At 45.7% G+C, this 21,848-nt stretch overlaps 1 protein-coding gene across 1 annotated transcript in view; it reads right to left on the reverse strand.

The window, feature by feature from the left end:
• LOC141991181 (VPS10 domain-containing receptor SorCS3-like) overlaps positions 1–21,848 on the reverse strand; it is a 468,227-nt gene that overhangs the window by 239,596 nt on the left and 206,783 nt on the right. The window contains exon 3 of the mRNA XM_074959394.1: positions 655–754. Within this exon, the coding sequence (XP_074815495.1) occupies positions 655–754 (100 nt within the window). The remainder of the gene's footprint in view (positions 1–654; positions 755–21,848) is intronic.

The following is a 21,848-nucleotide window of genomic DNA, read 5'->3' on the forward strand; positions in this document are numbered from 1 at the left end:
AATTGCATCACGTGGGAAGCCTGGGCAGAGGGCTTGAAAGCGATGACATCGTGTTCTCTCCCACGAGTTCCACTCAAAGCTTAGGTCCCGGCCCACAGCCCCACACGCACGCATATCAGCCCTCTGACGTGACGTAACCAGCCACAGGTGTCAGTTACATCGTTTCCTCCAACTCTTTTTGCTAAATTAAGGAAACATAAAAGGAAGCAGCATCGAATGCAAGGAAGGGATGTCTTTTACCTGGTGTTTCCAATACTAAGTGGCTGATTATAAGGCAAGGAGAGGTGTATTAGTTGAAATCAGCAGAGGCAAGGGTCTCACAAACGTGTGTGTGAATTCAGCTTATTTGGAGGTAGAACAATCAGCAACAAGTGAATTTACCTCCCTTATTTCTCTAACAACAGACTAGACACTTTCTGCGTGAGATTAAAGGCTTGATTCTGCTGTGTAAATCAAGAGTAATTCCACTGAACTTCACGGAGTTACACCAGTGTAAATTAGGCCAGATTCACGTCCTTGAGTGTACGGCTGGATTTTGCTGGATTTTGGCTGGATTTACGGCTGGATTTTGCTTTAGGATCAGAATTCTTTTTAAAATGAAGAGAGCATGGTAATTTTGTTTCTATGGCTACCAGATCAACTGCTCTCCCTTACCTTCCTCTTGTTCGTAGGACTGACATAAAGGTAGCTCAGCACAGTCTTCAGGCCCACTTTGTCATTTAGTTTTTCATAGGTAGTGCCATAGTCCGTGGACCTGCAGGGAAGAAGAGACAAGAAGAAAATATAAGGTTATTCAAACGTTGAGGAGGAAAATTAGCAAATGAACAGATGCCTGAGGCTGCAGCCTGCACATTCTTGTTCCTAAACCTGAGGTTTCATGTTTCATTCCGGGGGAGGATGGAAAGGAGAGGAGAAAGTCCTTGAGCCCTTTGGGACAGAGACTGTGTCTACATCTGCTTCCCATTCTGCATTGAGAATCACACAGGCAAACCCCTGTGCCCAGGCAGAGCCCCACTGATTCCAGTGCACCCGGGTGGTTTTCAATGGAGGACCAGGGCTGTTTGTAGGTTCCTAAGCATTTAATGATACCCTGATCCCATGCAGCACCCCAGGCACTCCTGTATGACTTGTATTTAAAACAAATAGAACAGATGAGTCCACTGGAAAAACCTTGACCACGTTTTTTTTTTCTCCCAAGAGATTGGGATCAAAATCCATATCCAAATTGTAGCAATTGAGCTCATGTCTAAATCAAATGTATCCGTACTGCCAGTTCTAAAACTCTGTTACCCCCGTGCTAATCTGTGCCAGGTGTTTTATTTTTCCTGTGTTAGGTAGAGAGATTCAGGCAGATCCCACAAGAGACAGCAGATGATCTGGGGGCGACGCTGCCCATTCGTGACTGGCAAAAAGCACTGTTTCCTTCACTGCAGCTTTCTCCTCCTCCTCTCTGGGGGCATTTGGAATCCTTTCCCCTTCTTTGTTGCTTCTCTGTGTTTTCACCCCACCCCACCCCTGCCCCAAACCAATGTCCATGTAGTCTGCTATCCTCTCTCCAACAGCGACCAATGCCAGATGCTTCAAGGGAAGATGTAAAATCCTCACTATGCACCTAACTGTTTAACATGAATGGCTTGGGGAGAAATTGCCTCCTGACCCTTTATGGTGATCACTGCTCAGTTTATGCCCTGAAGCATGAGGATTTGTAGCCTTGGGATGTTCTCCTGTCCCTTTCCTCCCCCCTCTTCCCCTTCATCCTCCTCATTATACATTTGAATAGAAAATATTTAGGAACTGTAGTGGGGCGGCTACCCCAGTCCCGGAGAACAGGGGTTGAAAGTAGCCCCGGAGAGGGATGCAGCTGGAAAAAAAAGAGTGAAAGGCTAGGCTGATTGGGGAAGCAGCCACAGCTGGAGCCACACCCAATCAGGGCCCAGCTGGCCCTGATAAGAGGGCTGGGGGCCAGGAGCTGAGGGAGTCTCATGCTAGCCCTGGAGTGAGAAAGGCTAGCTGCCTGGGAGCACGGTACCCAAGGCAGTGCAGTGCTGGGGAAGGGCAAAGGGAGCTGGGGAGCTCCAGCCTGGTAAACCCCCAGGCTGCAGGCCTTGTTGAAGGCCTACAAAAGGTACAGGGGCTGCAGAGGCAGCAGGTCTGACCCCTTGCCAATGATGAGTGGCCATTATAAACTGCACTTTGCCCCAGTGAGAGGGGGCTAGATGATGACTGGCAGTAGCCACTGAGGCGAGGTGGAGATAGAGGGTTGGGGGTTCCCCTGGGAGGGGAGACCCAGAGCAAGGGGGTACTGCAGGAGCAGAACCCTGAGGTAAAGGACACTGGGGTCCGGGAGGGGCATGGGGCCAGCAGCAGGCGAGACACCGGCCTGCAGAGGGCGCTCGGTACGCTGGAAAAGAGCTAATTCCCAGACGACTGGGAGGAGGTGCCACATCGGTGAGTCTTTGCTTTGCTACAGGAATGCCATGCACTTGCTAGATGTACGCTCCCTCTGATACCAGCTGTAACATAGGTGTTCGTTATCATGATTTTAGTGTCACTGGTTTTGAAGTGTCAGGGGGGTGCTGTGATCAGTACTCTGATCCCTAAGCATCTGCTGCAGGAATTGGCCATGCACCTCTCCCAATGCCAAAGTGAACAGCATTGCTCCCCTAAAGGGTATAATTGAGCTGCTACAGATTCCCTCCCAACTGGCTGCGGAGTCTGATTCCACAGTCTGTCCTCAGCCTGCCTTTTTTACTGCTTCAGTGTGGATAATGCACCCCAGCATCTCACAGAAAGAGTCCAGCGTTGGTGTTGTCCACTGCAAAGCATCAAAACAAGATGTCTGGGGCCAGACTCCAGAGTAAATCAATGGTGGAATCCATAAGGTGGGAAGTCCAGTTACAGCCCCATTAGTAACAATGACATCTCATCATGCCTTTGTTCCCAATTTTTGCAGTTGGTCCCATCTTAAAATGAGCTAAACCAACCCTCATAACTTGAACACCCACAGCTCCTGGGAAGTTTGGAAGCTTAATCAGATTCCAGTTTGTATGGCTTGAGCTCATCTGTACTAAATCTACCAAGATATCATTACCCAGATCATCACCGAAGTAGCTGACTGACTTCTCCCTCCCAGCAAATGTTGAAACTAAAGGAGTCTGATGGATAAAACTAAATAATCCAAGAGCAATTAGTTGAGCTGTATGGGGCACCCAGTACATGCACATTCACTGGGGCAGGAATCTTCAACCTATGCTAAAGCTTTGTAATGGAAATAGGATGAACACTGATGTATCTCTTTGGTCTAGCCCCCACCAGCAGTGCTGAAGCTCTGAACAAGCCAGATCCATAATTATGAAAGGGAAATATACAATATCTCATGTAGTGGAAACCTGACGATGGAAGAAATTACTATTTGCATTCTATTTGAACACTGATTGAAAATAGTGGTTTAATATTCCCACAGGGCCAGTTTGGTTTTGTTCCCATTGTGACTTGCAGGTCTCCCAAAACGCTTTGCACTTGTAAAGATGTCCTAATGACCCTTTTTCATTAGCCCAGTATCAGTCACTTGACTTGCCCTTTCAAAGAATAGGTAGAGAGAAAGTATGACTCTCTCCCCCCCTTGTCCCAGCTGTCCTCCCTTGCCCCTGTTTGCCCCCCCTTGCCCAGAGCTGATTTAAAAAAAAAAAGCAACAAGCTACAAGCCAAAAACTAGCCAACAAGCAACTCACAAGCCAATTAAGCCAAACACAAACCCAATTTCTGCATTTTTTCCCAAGGGTTTGGCATGTCTGCTCAGAACACCTCATGATCAGTTTGCACTGCCGTGGCCAGTTTATCCACTCGCAACACAATGCTGTTGGGGAGATCACCAGCAACAAAGCAAAATGGTGCCGGAGGTAAGAGAGAAGACGGACAACCAGGCCCTCGCACATGTGCATGCTACAGTTCTGGTTGGGATATGCTACCAAAGCAGAGCTTTATATAACCTCCAGAGAGGGAAAGGCCGGGGTCTCCATAGAGTCCATTAGGCTCTTATTAACCTATTTTATATGGAAGACGCTCCGATACTATGATGACGAGCAGCAGTACAAAACCCTAAGACAGACAGACTGATCTGTGGGGAGCAGCTGTCATTGTCATATAAGGATGGGGAGGGGGGCCTGACGAGAACAAAAGTCAACCTCCATTTTGGAAGATGGAGTCTGGCCTGCAAGGGGCAGTATTGGCTGCAAGCTCCAACAGGCTCTCATTGCTGTATTATGGGAAGCCGACATAAAAATAATTGACTTGTTCAATACAAGCCCTTGTGTTGCTTTAGTGTGTAACCCCTTGGGGTTTAGAGAGCATGGCCCCTTTAAATCTTTTTCCTAGGGGGGAGAGGGAGCAGTGAGAGAAAGGAGGGAAACTTGGGGGTGTGGTTCTGGAGAGGGAAGGGCTGCAGCAGGGAGGCCCTGGACAAAGTGAAGGAGAGAGAACCTGCCTGAAGCCTGGGAAGGACAGGGCGGCCAATGGGGGACACCCCAGGACAGGAGGCAGCAGGAGCACTGTGCCAGGGGGGAATTACCCAAGAAGGACCGGCCGGAGCTGGACCCAGTATCACTGCTGCCCAGAGCTGCATGGGGCTGTCAGTGCTGGGGCTTGTGACTCTGCATTGGGAATAAGGAGGGAGGCTGTAGCTAGTTAAGTGGGGAGGCTGTCTCTCTCTGTGTGGCTTTGCAGAGAGCGGCAGAATAGGGTTTGTTGGGGAAAGTTCACTGGCGCCGAAGACGACCAGCAGCACCCAAGAACTCAGCACTGGACTGGAACTTTGCTCAGGACTCCTGAACTCTGTGTGCAGACACATTGCTCAGTCTCTGCCCTTTCAGACTCTGCTACCACTGGGCCTGTGGGGCCTGGGTTTGATGCAACCCTGTTCTACTGCTCCCCCTACATTTCCCCTTGTTGTTTTCTCCTCACATCCCTCTGTAAATAAATATCTCCCTTTATTATATCCATGATACTTTTCCTGTGGGTGGATGTGTCCACTCTGGGGGGGTTGGAACAGGTGCCCCTGGGGTGGAAGGAATTTTTCCTGCTGCATTCCTGCGTGCGCCGTCTCTTGACCAGAGCTGCCTGCAGAGCAGACTCCATCTTGGCCATGAGGGTGCTAAAGTTACAAATGCAAAGCACAGTGTGTCCATTCACCCTTGTATACACCATGCCCTATGCCACCTGTATGGCTGAAGCAAATTACATTGAAGGAAGAATATTGACTGCTTTCAAGGGACTACGATTGCATTGATCCAGTCCAAGAGAGGCATATGATCCCTCTATTCAAATCAATCAATCAAAGCTTTCCTTGAAGCTACAATGGCACTGAAACCACTTTACTCCCCCTGGAAAAAGCAGATTTATAAGGTAAGTCACTTATTTGGAGCTTGTGGATTCTCCTGTAACCACATGGTAGTCAAAATGCAAGAGAGAGAAAATTACCGGCTTGATTCAACTGCCCTGACAAGCTACTAAGCATTTAAACCATGATGCACCTGCTCCCGAACTGTGTTAGAGCAGGGCTTGTGGACCTAATATGGAGTGAGAAAGTTCCCTCTGGCAAGCCCCATCATAACTCAGTGTAATGAGCACCTAAGGAAATCAATCCAATTCCCACATTTATAGGAGCCTGGGCTTCCTCACAAACCCTACAGACAAATGGGCCTGAGCCAGCACCTTCTAATATTGCAATAACAAGCACTCGTCCTGGGGAAATGAAATGGAGGTGGCAAGAGAGAGAGGGGGAGAGAATATTAGAGCAGACAACAACCCACCTGGGACAGCCAGGAAGGAGCCGTGTGATATGAGCCTGTCTTCAGAAAGGACACGGTTACGCCAGCTGACTCTTGTCAGCAGAGCTGTCCCAGCAGCCGGGTCTCCCACCCCGCCCCGCCCATGCTCTGGCGGGGAGAGAAAAGGAAAACGGAGGGGTTTCATTTGTTTGCATCTTGAACCATTCAGCGGAGGAAACCGGCTATAAAATATGGATCAGCCCCTTGGGGACGGATGAATTGCAAACACTGTGACTTGTTTAGCTGGGCATGTGCGTGTGTCTGAGTCTCCCTGTAAACAGAGGCCTTCTCTCTCCCTCGGGGTGAGTCACAGTGTACTTGTGCATTTTCTGTCTCCCATTCCCTTACTGTCCCCTCTGAATGTGCCTCTGTCTCTGTCTGAAATGAAGGAATGTCTGGGGACGTGGTGAAATGTGGAACGATCCCCGCAGAGCTTGACTCCAACACTCGGGGATAGCCCCAGTTCACCCATCAGTGGCCCTGCAATCCCTGTAGCTACACCAGAGTGGCCCCCTAAGCACAGAGAAGAGCAGGAGCAATGCAAACCCTGCTGTCTCTTGTCTATATGCAGGGATCAGCAATGGTTTGCACCCGTTGCCAGCCTTCAGTGGCTAAATCGGGGTTACACCAGAGCATAGTCCAGGCCTTAATTTCAGAGAACATGAGGGATGGAAACGTTGGCTCCAGACTTACAAGTCATAGAAACCCTCTGTGAGAGTCACCAGCTTCCCACCCAGTTGGGGAGGCTGAGACGCTGAGGGCTGCATGTAAACTTGTGCATTTAAAATGAAGAGTAAATGCGCAGAAGCTGGTGCTTTAGACAGCTGACCCACTGCCCCATTTCACAATGCTGTTGTGTTCCCACCAGCCCTTGTGTGTCCCTCCTGCTCTCTCTCACAGTGGCTGTGGGCTATTGGCACTCTACTTGTCCTACCCTGGTGATATTTCCCCCTGCACCACTTAAGACTCACTTGGGATTGGAGAGGTGCACATTCCTTGTGCTGCTCCACTGCCCAGAGGTGAATTTCACCCTGCTCAAGCCCTCTGGATCACTGTTACTGCAGGGGAGAGAATTTGTTCAATGTCCCAATCAATGCTCTGTGACTTGGCAGTCAATAGGACCTAGGCCACTTTGGGTTGTGGAGTGCAATGGTTCACTCTGCTTCGTCCTTGATGCTGCTTGGTTTGTTCCTCTGATGTTCCAGTGTGTCCTGTGATGTGCTGCTGAGCATCCCTATGTAGGTGGCACACAAATTAGGGGAGTGGTAAATAATCAAGAGAACATATCACTGACTCAGGGCAGTCTGGATCGCTAGGTAAACTGGGCACAAGCAAACCCTTTTAATACAGCTAATTGTAAATTTATACATCTAGGAATAAAGAATGCAGGCCATACTTATGGGATGGAGGACTCTATCCTGGGAAGCAATGACTCTGAAAAAGATTTGGGGTTGTGGTGGATTATCAGCTGAACATGAGCTCCCAATGTGGCCAGAAGAGTTAATGCCATCCTAGGATGACCAAACAGGGGAATCTCAAGTATGAGAAGAGAGGTTATTTTACCTCTGTATTTGGCACTCATTTGACCGCTGCTGGAATCCTGTGTCCAGTTCTGATGCCCACAATTCAAGAAAGATGTTGATAAATTGGAGAGGTCAGAGAAGAACCACAAGAATGATTAAAGCATTAGAAAACATGTCTTACTGTCCTAGATTCAAAGAGCTCAATCTATTTACCTTAACAAAGAGAGGGCACAGTCTACCAGTATCTACAAGGGGAACACATATTTAATAACGGGCTCTTCAGTCTAGTGGAAAAATATAAACACGATCCATTGGCTGGAAGTTGAAGCTAGACAATTTCAGACTGGAAATAAGGCGTAAATTTTTAACAGCAAGAGTAATTAACTATTGGAACAGTTTACCAAGGGCTGTGGTGGATTCTCCATCACTGACATTTTAAAATCAAGATTGGGTGGTTTTCCAAAAGATCTGCTCTAGGAATTATCTTGGGGAAGTTCTATGGCCTGACAGGAAGTCAGACTAGATGATTCCAATGGTCCCTTATGGCCTTGGAACCTATGAATCCCCCGCACCCATGGGGACCTGGGAGTTCTTTTTCCCACTTCAAAATATCAAGGATGCCACATGTTGCCTCTCCTCCTTCTGTTGGATGACTTCTTGGATGACCCAGTCGTGTGTAATGGGAGCTTTTTCAGCCCTTAGCTGCAGCAGGTACATGGAGCCAACTCCTTAGCAGGGAGAGCTTTCCCCCAAAGCATTTTAGCTAAATAGGTGTTATTTGGAAAAAAAATCAGTGAGTCTAACTGTCTGAATAAAACCCATTTCCCTCTCGATTCATCCGGTTTCACTTCCTTGGTATCTCAGATATCACAATTCTACCAGTTCTCACAATACTTTCCAGGGTGGACAAGACCTGAATTTCTAATGTCAAAAACCAAACAGGTCACCTTTAAGTCTTTTGGTGAGCTCTTATTTGTCCTCAATGCCATTGATTTAAAATTTTCCACTTTAATGTGCATAATCTCCAACCAAAACCCTGCAAAAGTTCCTCCCAAGCAACTGGTTCATGATACCAAAGCAATTTTTTTTCCCTTAATGACAGCTTCAATCACCAAAGGTTTGCAAGACTTGAAGATGACCTCTGCTGCTAAGCTTCAATTTATACAGTGCAGCGGAGATCGGTAAGGCAAAACTGGCTGTCATTGTGTATTAGTCATTATGATTCACAGTTCAAACTGAAGAAGATATGAGCCGTCTGGGAGCATTGGGTTTTTGTTTTGTTCTGGGGGTTTTTTTGACAGCAAAGGTATCCTCTGTGCTCCTTCAGTCTGTATCTTTGCAAGGAGACTAGATGGCTCATGGGATTGGCAATAGGTTACAGAGCCTTCTACCACGAGGCTAATGATTAAAGCCCTACCACAAGCTAGCAGTGACCAAAATTTGTTCTGTTTGATGGTTCTTCGGGGTTGGTTGTGACAACTAGGCCGATGAATTTACCTGAACTGCAAACTCAACTGTATTATCCTGATGCTTAGAGGTGACCTGACGAGAATGGGGCAGAGAGAGAAACCCAGATAACCTCACCCCTCACCATCCCACCGGCTCCACATGAGTCCCAGACTCCATCTGGAAAGACAGTTATTACCGTCTTTGGTACCATCTAAGAGACCATCAAACAAGGGGGCTTTTCCTAATAAGACTGGACTTTAACAATGTTCCCTCTAATTTTTTACATCCATGTGCGGAATGAATTTTGTTATGTGCACCAATGATGTGTGATGGGGGTGGGGCCAAGAGGTTCAGAATGTGGGCAGGGGCACCGGGGGGTGAGGGCTCTGGCTGGGATGTGGGCTCCGGGGTGAGGCCAGAGATGAGGGGTTTGGGGTGAGAGAGGGGGCTCAGGGCAAGGGCAGAGGGTTGGGGTGCAGGAGGGTGAGGGCTCTGGCTGGGGGTGCAGGCTCTGGGGTGGGGCCAGGGATGAGGGGTATGGGAGGGGGCTTCGGGCTAGTGCAGAGTGTTAATGCTGGACAGTGACAGTGGTATGTTAACACCTGTAGCCCATTTATTTCCTCTAAATTAATACAACAGGTCTCTGTGGTCACAATTTTGATCCCATTTGACAACTGTCCACATCACAGTGGGCACTAATTGGCAACCTTAGTTTGATCAAATTGGCAAGGAGTCTGACCCTGAGAAGTTTCAGAATGGTAGCTGTGTTAGTCTGTATCAGCAAAAACAATGAGTCCTTGTGGCACCTTAGAGACTAACAAATTTATTGGCCAAACCGGATAGTCTCTATGCAAAAGAATAAATGGACACAAATATGACATCAGAAATTATAACATTCAAAAACCAGTAGGAGAACACTTCAATCTCCCTGGTCGCTCAATAACAGACTTAAAAGTGGCAATTCTTCAACAACAAAAAACTTCAAAAACAGACTCCAATGAGAAACTGCAGAACTGGAATTAATTTGAAAACTGGACACCATCAAATTAGGTCTGAATAGAGACAGGGAGTGGATGGGTCATTACAAAAACTAATTTCCCCCTACTGTTACTCACACCTTCTTGTCAACTGTTTGAAATGGGCCACCCTCACTACCACTACAAAAGTGATTTTTTTCCTCCCTTGGTATTCTACTGTTAATTGAATTGTCTCGTTAGCACTGACCCCCCACTTGGTAAGGCAACTCCCATCTTTTCATGTACTGTGTTTATATACCTGCTACTGTATTTTCCACTCCATGCATCTGATGAAGTGAGTTTTAGCCCACAAAAGCTTATGCCCAAATACATTTGTTAGTCTCTAAAGTGGCACAAGGACCCCTTGTTGCTTTTGCTGAGAAGTGGTCTCTACAGGCCAGGGTTGAGCAGTGTCGCTTGTACCACCCTGTGTCTTCTTGTCCTCTGGGAAAATAGGGGACCCTCTGGATGTGATTATTCAGAACGTCCCTCAGCAATGGGCTGCCTGAATGGCTTTGGACCCACCCTCTGTAAGTGGCTCAGAAGCTGTGCTCAGCTTTGTCCCAGAAAAGGAACTGCAACATTTCCCATGTCCCATCTGAAGCAGAGATGGGCATGAACTGAAAGTCCAGCTCTAAACACATCAGATCTTGAGGAAAGTTTGAATCCTGAGCTGGATCTGAGCTATGAAGCTTCAGCGTGGCCCCAGTAGTAAGGTGGTTTAACTTTTACAGAAGCTGTTGCTGATGCTTAAGAGAAAATCGTGACCTCCTGGAGTCTGTGTATATCCTGCCAGAAGAATATCTCAATGCTTTCATTCATCTGCAGTAGGCCATTATCTGGAAAACGACCCGAGCCAGAGGCAGCAAAGAATACAGGTGACACTCTACTCTTCCTAAGAGTATGATGCTGTTCACTGGTTGTGACCAAAGCAGGAGCTAGAGGAGACATTTTCTCTCCATTCCACTCAGGTTTATCTCTGTGCCACCTACGGTCTACAGAGAAGAGATGGGGATGTCAGAGAGGTCCATAGAAACAAAGTGGTGACAGCTTCCCAAGTGATCTTTTTGGTAGAATTTTGTATGAAGGTATTTCCCTGATGTCCTCCATGTGCTACTTTGAGAAAATAAAGTCATGAAAATAAATACATGCCCTTCCCATCCAAGTTTATGAATCCACTCTACAAACATAAATTAATTAAGCCTCATGCCACCCCTGAGAGGTAGGTGATATTATACACCCATTTTACAGCTGGGGAAACTGAGGCACAGAAAGATTAAGGGCTGGATTTTAAAAGCTACTTAGGAGCCTAAGGTGAAAGATGAGTGCCTTGTGAGGTTTTTAAAAATGCCTCGGTATGTAACTCCCATTGATCTCAATGCAGGTTAAGCATCTTTCTTCATCTGTAGGTGTGTAAATGCCTTTAAAAATCTGGCCCTAAGTGACTTACCCAAGGTTGCGCTGTGGTAAAGTGAGGCATAGAAACTCAGGTCCCCTGACTCCCAGCGCTGAGTGTTAACACAAGATCGTCCTTTCTTGGAATTTACTGATGCTCTAATGTAGGTAAAGATGTTACACTTAAAATTAGTCTCCATTCCAAGCAATGTGCTGGAAGTGTGCTTGAATGCAAGAGATAAAGATGATCCCACTGCATTATTGTTATTAGAGTAGCACCCAGAGGCCACAGTTGAAATCAGGACTCCATTGTGCTAGGCGCTGTACGCACACATGCTGATAGATTGTCCTTACCTCCAAAGAGTTTACAGTGTAAACAGAGGCAGACAGAAGTGAAGTGATTCTCCTAGCATCACAAAACAAGTTAGTGACAGAATTTGGATTAGAACTAAGGTCTCCAGAGCCACAGTCCATCACCATATCCACTAGGCCACATTGCCTCTCCATTCAGAGTATGCTGGCTTTACATATGAGATAGCCTGGGTTCTAAGCTCCTTTGAACTTCCGCCCCTACAAAAGGCCTGAATGGATTCACCAGGAGGGGGAAAAAATCAGTATGCCCCAGGAAAAAGACCTCCAGCCAAGATGGCTACTAAAGAGAGAGCAACTTATTTTCCCTGCATTGTGCAGTAAAGAGCGAGAGAATCTGCCAGGTTATAAAACTGAATTGATCTGAGCGTGTAAAACAAACTGGAAGAAAAGCTGGAGGTGGGGAATGGAAGGTAGAGTGCACAGAAGTTCATGGCAACCACCATGGAAATGGCTCAGTGCATGAGCGGCAGGAATAATGAAAAGACGGAGACAATGGGGTTTTGAAGAGACAAAGGCAAAGGAAGTGTATCACTGGGAAGGTAGGCACCACAAAGGGATGAAATAAATTTGTCACCTTGATATGTTCACAGAGATGAGGACAGAGAACCGATGCTGAGGAGAGAAAGAAATTTCCTCAAGAGTGAAGGGGAGCAGAAGAGGAGGAAATATGAGAAGAAAATCTGAGGCTCACACTCCAACACAGCCGAGTAGGAAACTAGAGCATTTCGGACAAGGACAGGGGCAGTGCTAGCTTCCCTCACTGTTCTCCCAATGGACAATCAGAGTAGTAAGATTTCAGAGTAGTAGCCGTGTTAGTCTGTATCCGTAAAAAGAAAAGGAGGACTTGTGGCACCTTAGAGACTAACAAATTTATTTGAGCATAAGTTTTCGTGAACTACAGCTCACTTCATCAGATGCATGCAGTGGAAACTACAGTGGGGAGATTTTATATACACAAAGAACATGAAACAATGGGTGTTACTAGACACACTGTAACAAGAGTGATCAGGTAAGGTGAGCTATTATCAGCAGGAGAGCGGGGGGGGGGGGGGAAACATTTTGTAGTGATAATCAAGGTGGGCCATTTCCAGCAGTTGACAAGAACGTGTGAGGAACAGTGGAGGGTGGAGGGGGGGAAATAAACATGGGGAAATAGTTTTACTTTGTGTGATGACACATCCACTCCCAGTCTTTATTCAAGCCTAAGTTAATTGTATCCAGTTTGCAAATTAATTCCAATTCAGTTGGAGTCTGTTTTTGAAGTTTTTTCGTTGAAGAATTGCCACTTTTAGGTCTGTAATCGAGTGACCAAAGAGATTGAAGTGTTCTCCAACTGGTTTTTGAATGTAGTAAGAGCAACCCGGGGCCCAATGTTAGGGCAAAAGAGATTTGGCTTTGGCTTCTCTGCTGAGCCTGCTGGGTAGCACATTTGGCATAGAGAGGCTGCTCGATTAGGAGTTGGACTGAGACCTTATCCTCACTGGGCATTTGCCCCATGGCAGCCATTGGTGACCAGCTGCAAATCCCTAGTGTGGCCGTGCAAGGCTGCCCCATGCATCAGTGGAGCTTACACCTTCCCTGAAACTTCTGCATGCTGCAGCTGTGCTCTCTTCCGGCGGTCTGCTCTGACTACACTGGGGCTTTGAGCCTGTGCAGCCCCATGGATAAGAACAGCCAGACTGGGTCAGACCAATGGTCCATCTAGCCCAGTATCCTGTCTTCCAACAGTGGCCTGTGCCAGGTGCTTCAGAGCGAATGAACAGAACAGATAATCGTCAAGTGATCCATCCCCTGATGGCTGTAATCAGTGCAAATTCTCACTCAGACAACACCGGAGACATCCGCACATTTCCCACTAGCCACAGAAACGCTGCTGGATGGTAATGACTGTCATTCTCTATAGACCGGTGGCATGGGGCATTTGAACCAAAGACCTAGAGTTAGGAAGTTCCAAATCCTATTGCTATTATGGTAGGATCCTTTCCTCCGTTTCTTCTGGCCAATATTATTACTCAGATATGAACGACGACAGTTCATCATTACTCACTCCCTGTCTATTTGGTTTTAAAAGTTTGATATGTTTATGCTCCTTGCAATTCAGATGTGTTTTAATTTTTGAGGGCATGTGTTATGCATCCTTGGGAAGACAGCATTAGTGATTTGATTCCAAACACACTATTGATTTCAGCACATAAGTGACATGATGGCACACTAAGGATATTTGTTCTAGAGGATGCTTTATAATTGAATAATCCTGCAGCATAAAAGGAAACTTTCATGACAACCCTCTATTAATTAATCAGATATTAATTAGGTAATTAATTAGAAGCATTGTCCCTCCAAGGGCTTTTTTTCCCTCTTTTTATTACTACTGTATTTTTGAAAATGCTGCTCTAACGATTCCCTTAGCTAATTTATCATTTAAATCTGAAATATTTTGGCGTGAGAGAATTCCTTTAAATATGGTCATGGAAGGAGACTCCATTGTAGTACCAATGAAAGACCATCAGATAAAGGGTATCTAAATCCAAACTCCCTGAAAGTGGGGCTGAGAAAGGAGGGACAGGGGCATAGCGATAGGCACAACCTCAGGCATTCTGGAGGTTCAGAGCTGAGAAATTGCCAGATAAGGAAATTTAGTGCTGGTGAAACATGATTCAGTCACCACCCTAGAAGCTAGACATCTCCATTTATCCCCAGGACAGGTAGAGTCCAAGCAACAGCAGTGCAAGCTGCCCTGACAATGTGCTACAGACCTAGAGAGATCACCAGCTAGAGAAGATAGTTCATTCAAACTTTGGCTTCCCTGCAGAGGCTGCTAATGGGTGTCAATTACTTCCACTGCTGAAGTAGCTTTGGTGAGGAGGAAGCTAGGGACTTGTACCATGTGACTGTGGCTCACTGGGCATACAACTTGGACCTGAGTTTCTTCTAGGTGGTGTTGAGCTCCCTCTGCTGATCTCAATACCATGGAGACAGGAACATTAGAAATACCTGGCATTAGATGAGGTTAGGTCCCAGGATGAGAGGAGGGTGAGGTATTCTGTCACCCAAGTTTTTGATGCTGATCAGCAAACTGACACGGACATACGTATCACAGACTTTGGGCAAGTCTCTTCATCTCTCTGTACCTCAGTTCCCCATCTATAAAATGGGGATCATAATCCTTCCTTCGACTATTTTATCTGTTTAGATTATTAGCTTTCTGGGGCAGGGACCCTCTTTTACTCCATTTATGTATATCTCCTAGCACAACTAGGCCCTGATCTCAGTTGGGGCCTCTATGTGCCACTGTAATACAACAAACAATAAAGACCCAGATCGCCAGTTGATTTAAGTCAGAGTAGCTCCACCGAATTCAAGGGAATGGCACCAGTGAAGCTATTGCAATTTACGCCAGCAGAGTTTCTGTCCCATTACACCCTGGGGCAACACGAGTTTGCAGAGAGTCCTACATTCACAAGGGACTGTCCGGACTTTGTGAACGTTCTGAAACACATATAACACTTTGCAGAAGTTTAAGCCTACAAGTGAAGAGGGAGGCCCAACTTTTGAATCTGGAGCTGTGAACACCCATAGATGCATCCCAGGCCAGTGTAGCCCCAAGCAGGGTGCAATTCATAAATTTTTCACACAATGTTTTCCCAGTGAAACAGAGTCTCTGGCAAAAGACCTGTCTTGGTACGAAAAAACATATGTATAAAATTGGCCCATCTCTGAATCCCTCAGAGTCACCAGTTGCAATTACTGTTGAAGAGCATGTGTCCATTTATCCTGTCATGGAAGCTTGGGGCCCAGTGTGTCTATCTACCCCACCATGGGAGCTTGAGGCAGAGCTATCTCAGAATGAATTTCCCTCCTGTAAAGCTTTCCCTGTCATCTTTCACGCACAGCACTCGGAGACTCATCTAACACAAAATGCCTCGTCCGGGAGAATAAACTTGTTGGATTTTTTTTCCCCAGACAGAAGATCAATAAGTGGGAACAGCTTGAAAAGTCAATCAGGCTCAGGAGGGTCCCCAAGGAGACAGCTGGAGACTTGTCATTGTAATGAAGGAATCACAAGAGGCACATAAGGATATGTAAGAGCCTTTCCCTGCTCATTAGGGAGGGAAGCCGAGGCTTAGTAGCACCAGGACAGGAAATGCTAGACAGGAACAGCCTGATATCCTGTCTCCAGCAGTGGTCAATCCTGGGTACCGGAGGGGATGGTTTAAAACTCCCAGAATTCAATTAACGACAATGCTGCACTATGGGGAGAAATGACTCCCTGTCACTCTCTGAAGCATGAGGACCGATAACCCGGGATTTTTTTAGGCTAGCTAGTGTAACTACAAACAATTCCTCTTCTTAGTCATGCCCGAGCTCAGCAGAAGCAGGATCAATCTTCTTGGGGACAGACTGGTTAGAATAGTCAGGAGGGGGTTAAACTAATAACACAAGGGGAGGAAAAAAGAGGGAAGATATGAGCACTCAGCACAAAACTGAGATGCCAAGAACAAAATTAATCAAGGAACCAAAGGACATGAAAAGAAGAAATTCTTTAACTGCCTATACACAATTCTAGGAGCGTGGGTAAAAAACAAGAGGAGTTGAAATTGCTCATTATGAGCATGAATTTGATCGAGTTGGTATTACTGAAACCTGGGACGACATGATTCCTGTGACTGGAATTTTAAAATCAATGGTTATAACCCATTTAAGAAGGCTCAAGTGGGTAAAAGAGGTGGCACTCTATGTCAAAAATTACCTCTTTCTGAGCCTCAGACAATTCAGAAGAAAGTGATCTGGAATGCTTACAGATCCATGTCCTAACAGATAAAGTGCAAGATGGGATATTAGTTGGGGTCTGCTACAGATCACCAACGCCAGGGAACAGGCACAATCCCACAACTGAGGAAAAAGGCCATATTGGTTAAAAAAAAACAACCCTGACCTGGTTTAGAGGGGAAGTGAAGGCAGCTATAAAAAATTAATTAAGTAATTAATTAAATGGAAGAAAAGGGATGTTGGTAGTAATATCCATACATCAAAAGCTAGTGATTGAAGAAAACTGATAAGTGAAGCAAAGGGACACAGGGAAAATCTATGTCCAGCAGAGGTAAGGAAAAGAAGATTTTTTTAAAGTATATTAGGAACAAAAAGATTCCATTACTAGATGGAAACTGTAGCATTATCAGTAATAATGCAGAAAAGGTAGAAACGTTTAATAAATATTTCTGTTCTGTATCTGGGAAAAAACAGATGATGTAGTAATATCATATGATAATTTTTTTTTCCATTTCAGCTCAGGAGGATGTTAAACAGAAGCTATTAGAATTAGAAATGAAATGAGCAGGTTTAGATAACCTGCATCCAAAAGTTTTAAAAGCGTAGGCTATGGAGCTCACTGTACCATTAATGGTGATTTTCAATAAGTCTTGGAACACGGAAGTTCCAGAAGACCGGAAGAAAGCTAATGTTGTGCCAATATTTAAAAAGAGTAAACGGGGTGACTTATAGGCCTGTCAGTCTGACATAGATCCCAGGTAAGATAATGGAGTAACTAATCTGGGACTGGATTAATAAATAATTAAAGGAGTGTACTATAATCAATGCCAGTCAATATGGGTTTATGGAAAATAGATCCTATCAAACTAACTCAATATCTTTTTTGATGTTATGGCAAGTTTGGTTGATAGAGGTCATCGTGTTGATGTAATATACTTAAACTTCTGTAAGGCATTTGACTTGGTATCGGAAGACATTTTGATTAAAAAACTAGAAAAATATAAAATTAACACAGCACACCTTAAACGGGTTAAAAGGTGGCTAACTGATAGGTCTCAGAATTTAACTGTCAGTGGGGAATCATCATTACAGGTGGGTTTCTAGTGGGGTCCACAGGGATCTGTTCTTAGCCTTATGCTATTTATCAATGAGCTGGAAAAAACAAAGTCATCACTGATGAAGTTTGCAGATGACACAAAAATTGGGGGAGTGGTAAATAATGAAGAGCACAGGTCACTGATTCATAGCTATCTGGACTGCTTGGTAAGCTGGAATCAAGCAAAGAATATGTGTGGTAATACGGCTAACTGTAAATCTAGGAAGAAAGAATGTAGGGTATACTTACACAATGGAGGACACTATGATTCTGAAAAAGATTTGGTGGGGCGTGATGGATAATCGTCTGAAGATGAGCTCCCAGTGTGGTGCTGTGGCTAAAAAGGCTAATGTGATCCTTTAATAATAGGGGAATCTCAAGTAGGAGTAGAGAGGTTATTTTACCTCTGTATTTGGCACTGGTGCGACCGCTGCTGGAATCCTGTATCCCGTTCTGGTGTCCACAATTCAAGAAGGATGTTGACAAATTGAACAAGAGAAAAGTCACAGAAGAGTCACAAGAATGATTAAAGGATTAGAAAATGTGATGTATAGTGATAAGCTAAATAGACTGAGCTCTTTGAGTCTAACAAAGCGAAGGTAAATGGGTTACTTGAATACAGTCTATAGGTATCTATTTGGGAAACAAATATTTAATAATGGGCTCTTCAATCTTGCTGACAAAAGTCTAACACGATCCAATGGCTGAAAGCTGAAGCTAGACAGATTTAGACTAGAAATAAGGTGTAATTTTTTAGAGTGAGTGTAATTAATCATTGGAACAATTTACCAGAGGTCATGGTGGATTCTCCATCACTGACCATTTAAAATCAAGATTGGATGTTTTTTGAAAAGATCTGCTGGAGGAATTATTTTGGAAATTCTATGGCTTTTGTCATAGAGGAGGTCAGACTAGATGATCACAATGGTCCCTTCTGGAAATGGTATGAATCTATGAATGTGTAATCCTAAATGGAGTTTGCAAAGATGAATACCTGTGAGAAGCACATAGTGTCCATATTTACCTCTTCTTTAGGGAAGGACAGGGTAGGGACAGTGGTTGGAACAGGTTGACTGTGATCCAGACTATAAGGGTATTCTTCCTAACTCTGCCACTGACTCCATTTGTGATCTTGAACTACTTATTTGGTTATTCCATGCCTCAATTTACCCATCTGTAAAAGGAACCTTCCTCAACGTGGGGATGGGGAGGATTAAAGGAATGGTCTTGTATTTAAAACACGGGACCCAGTGATCTGGGTTAAATCCCTGGCTTTGCTGCAGACTTCCTGTGTGACGTCTGGCAAATCCCTTAATCTACTTTATGCCTCAATTCCCCTCCTGTACAATGGATGTAATCATTCGCCACATCTCCAACCCTTTAGCCCCAGTGCTGCAAGGATTTACGCCTGTGCTTAATTTTCAGCATGTGAGTAGTACCATTCAGGCCAACAAGACTACTCGGGACTCTAGCTCAATCCCAAGGTATGGACAGGAATCCCTAGGGGAGATTCTCTCACCGCTTTTATGTTGGAGGTCAGACTACATGATTGTAATAGTCTTTTCCAATCATAAAACCTGAGAATCTTTGCACGAGTCGAGCGTTTGTCTACGTGGTCTCTTTAGACTGTAAGGTTTTTGGTGGAGGGACTCTCCTACTAGGAGTGTGTACAGCATCTAGATTAATCTCACTTGGGACATCTAGGTGCTATTGAAATAGAATAATTAATAGTGTCATTTGGTTCTGGCAGCACCCTCACTGGAGAGCAAGTTTAAGAATTAGTACCTTTCCTGAAATAGCGGTTTAATCTTATTTCAACCCAGCATGATTCGGTCACAGCCTCTTGACAGGTTTAACACCGAGACAAGTCAAGTTCCCCCACTGATTTTACTCTGCATGAAAAAGAAGGAATTTAATTTACCCAGTCCAGCCCAGTCCATCGTAAGCAATCAAGACAATGAGACTGTATGAAGCGTTTTGCTACACTCCCACAAGGTGCCATTAAGAACCATGGAGTAGTGCCTGCATCAGGAGGTTGACTGACTGTCCCCTTGCAAGCGGGATGCAATGGCCTGTGATTCATTAGGAAAAAAGTGGCAGCTCATCCATTTCCTTCTGCTCATAGGATCATAGAATATCAGGGTTGGAAGGGACCTCAGGAGGTCATCTAGTCCAACCCCCTGCTCAAAGCAGGACCAATCCCCAATTGTTGCCCTAGATTCCTAAATGGCCCCCTCAAGGATTGAGCTCACAACCCTGAGTTTAGCAGGCCAATGCTCAAACCACTGAGCTATCCCTCCCCCCTCCTCTTTACCTGCCTTACCAGAAGGCATGAGTCTCGTTTTTAAGTTAGCTTTCAAATGCAGGGAATGAATTTTCCTTCTTCTTCTTCTTCTTCAGGCTGGATTGCAGTGCAAGTAGATGAGCCTGGCGCCCTCTCTGTCAGCCAGTCCAAGGCATGGTGCAGCAGGATGCCTTGCTTTTCATGTGTTCAACCCGGGGGCTGGGTTGAGAAACGGGGAGAAAAAGAAGGGCAGATATGCAAGGAGAGGGAAGGAATTGCACACTGGAATGCCTTCTAAGGAACCTACGTAGAGATGGGTCCAAGGAGGTGTTACTAATCAAAGGTAAGAGGATGAGCACAAGACAGGGGAACTTTCTCAGCCCAATCCCACCCCCACTCAGTGGATGTAGTAGGGAAAAATGATGTACAGGGAGGTCAACGCAATATAGACCACCTAGAGAGAGAGCGTTGGGTTTCCATGGCTCGACGTGGAGCGGGAGGGGAAATGAGGGCTGCCCAATGGGTCCATGCACACAGTAGATCCACTGGGCCACAAATGATGGGGGAGAGGGTGCAACAGGCAACGCTTGTTCCTCTTTCTTGGTGGCTGGAACAGTGGCTGCAGGGCAGCTGCGTGGGCACCCAGAGGGTGAGGATCCCTGCATACTGGCCCTTTAAACCAGTGTTCTGTTCGTTATGCACTGCCCGTGGCTCGTTCACACACCGTACTCCAGGAAGCAGACTTAACCGCCCTGAACTAGCAGGGTAACTGCACCAGCAGGCGTATTTACCCTAAATGAAGGGCAGGCACCGCTCCCCTCCCACAGGGGTTCTTCCCCAAGAAAGCAGTCAAACTGCAGTGAGCCTCCCCTCCCCTTGCTGGTAACACGGTGACAGCTGTGTTTCTGTATAGCTTCACAGAGAGGCCCACAATTGCACTGGTCCTTTTATGGCTCCCAGATGACACTGCAAACTGGTCTAATTTGCCACCAGCTATCACCCCGAGGTCGCTTCTCAGAGCCGAAGTCTTGTCTTCAGAAACGGCGGTGTCCTTTTTCCAGCCTGCACCCCAGTGAGGAAAGATTTCAGTTGCTTCCTTGAGCAACGTATGGCATTTCTTCAGGTCGCGGGTCATTTATTTTTGCCTGACAGCTGTCCAGTGGCTTTCACAAGACAAAGCATCCGTCTCAGTCCAGCGCTGTGTGGCCATGTAGCCACATCACAATAGCCAGCACAGCCCTGAGCTGTATTGTCAGCCTCTTCAGAGAAGCCCACAACTGAATGAGCCACGAATAACACCATTCACGTCCTCAAGAACGCTGGCGGAGAGGTCCAGGTGGAGGAATCCTGATGGGCTCCACGGAGAAAGCTTACACGGCTGCTGCTACCTTTGGGCCAGTTTGGTGGAATAACCGAGGTCTTCAAGGCTGCCAGTCGAGTACTAAAGTCACTTTAGCTCCAATTATTCAGGAAAAGCAAACAAAGCACAAGCAGTTTTGGTCACCAGGCTAGATCTTCAGCTTGTGTAAATCGATGCCACAAAAGAGCTCCATTAACTTAGACCAGCTGAGGCTCCAACCCATGAAAATCGTAGAGAGTCTGTTAACAGTATTGACAGTGTGACTTCTCAGCTTTTATCCGATGGTTCCACTTCACCCTCCACCTCCAGCCCCTCTGGATTTTGTCTCTGTGGCTGATTTTAATCACTAAGTTAAATTTTCCACCAGGTCAATCAAATATCAGCCTTCCTATCACAAACTAGAGCTCCATGCAATCAAAAGCATCTTTCCCAGGAATGCTTTAAAAAGGTCCCTCTCCCAGAGGTGCGAGATTCAGACATCAAGGGGCACTTGCATATTAATGAGCTACAATTATTGATCAATAAAATAGATATTGCGATTGAACTGCTGTGTGTACAGACAAAGAGAAAGGAGAAAAGATATTACAAAATGTTTACATGTCTATTACACAGCTGCTAAACTTCAAACAACGTGTTTGTACTAATCAGCGTGGTGAAATAACAGCTGTCTTCTTAAGCGCACGCTAAATGCGTGCTAGAGAGTGTTATCTGAAAAAGTTTTTTCTTCTCTTGGGTTTTACTGCATAACTGACGTTGAA

This window comes from Natator depressus, chromosome 7 (assembly GCF_965152275.1).
Source record: "Natator depressus isolate rNatDep1 chromosome 7, rNatDep2.hap1, whole genome shotgun sequence".
In the NCBI taxonomy this organism is placed as follows: domain Eukaryota; kingdom Metazoa; phylum Chordata; order Testudines; family Cheloniidae; genus Natator; species Natator depressus.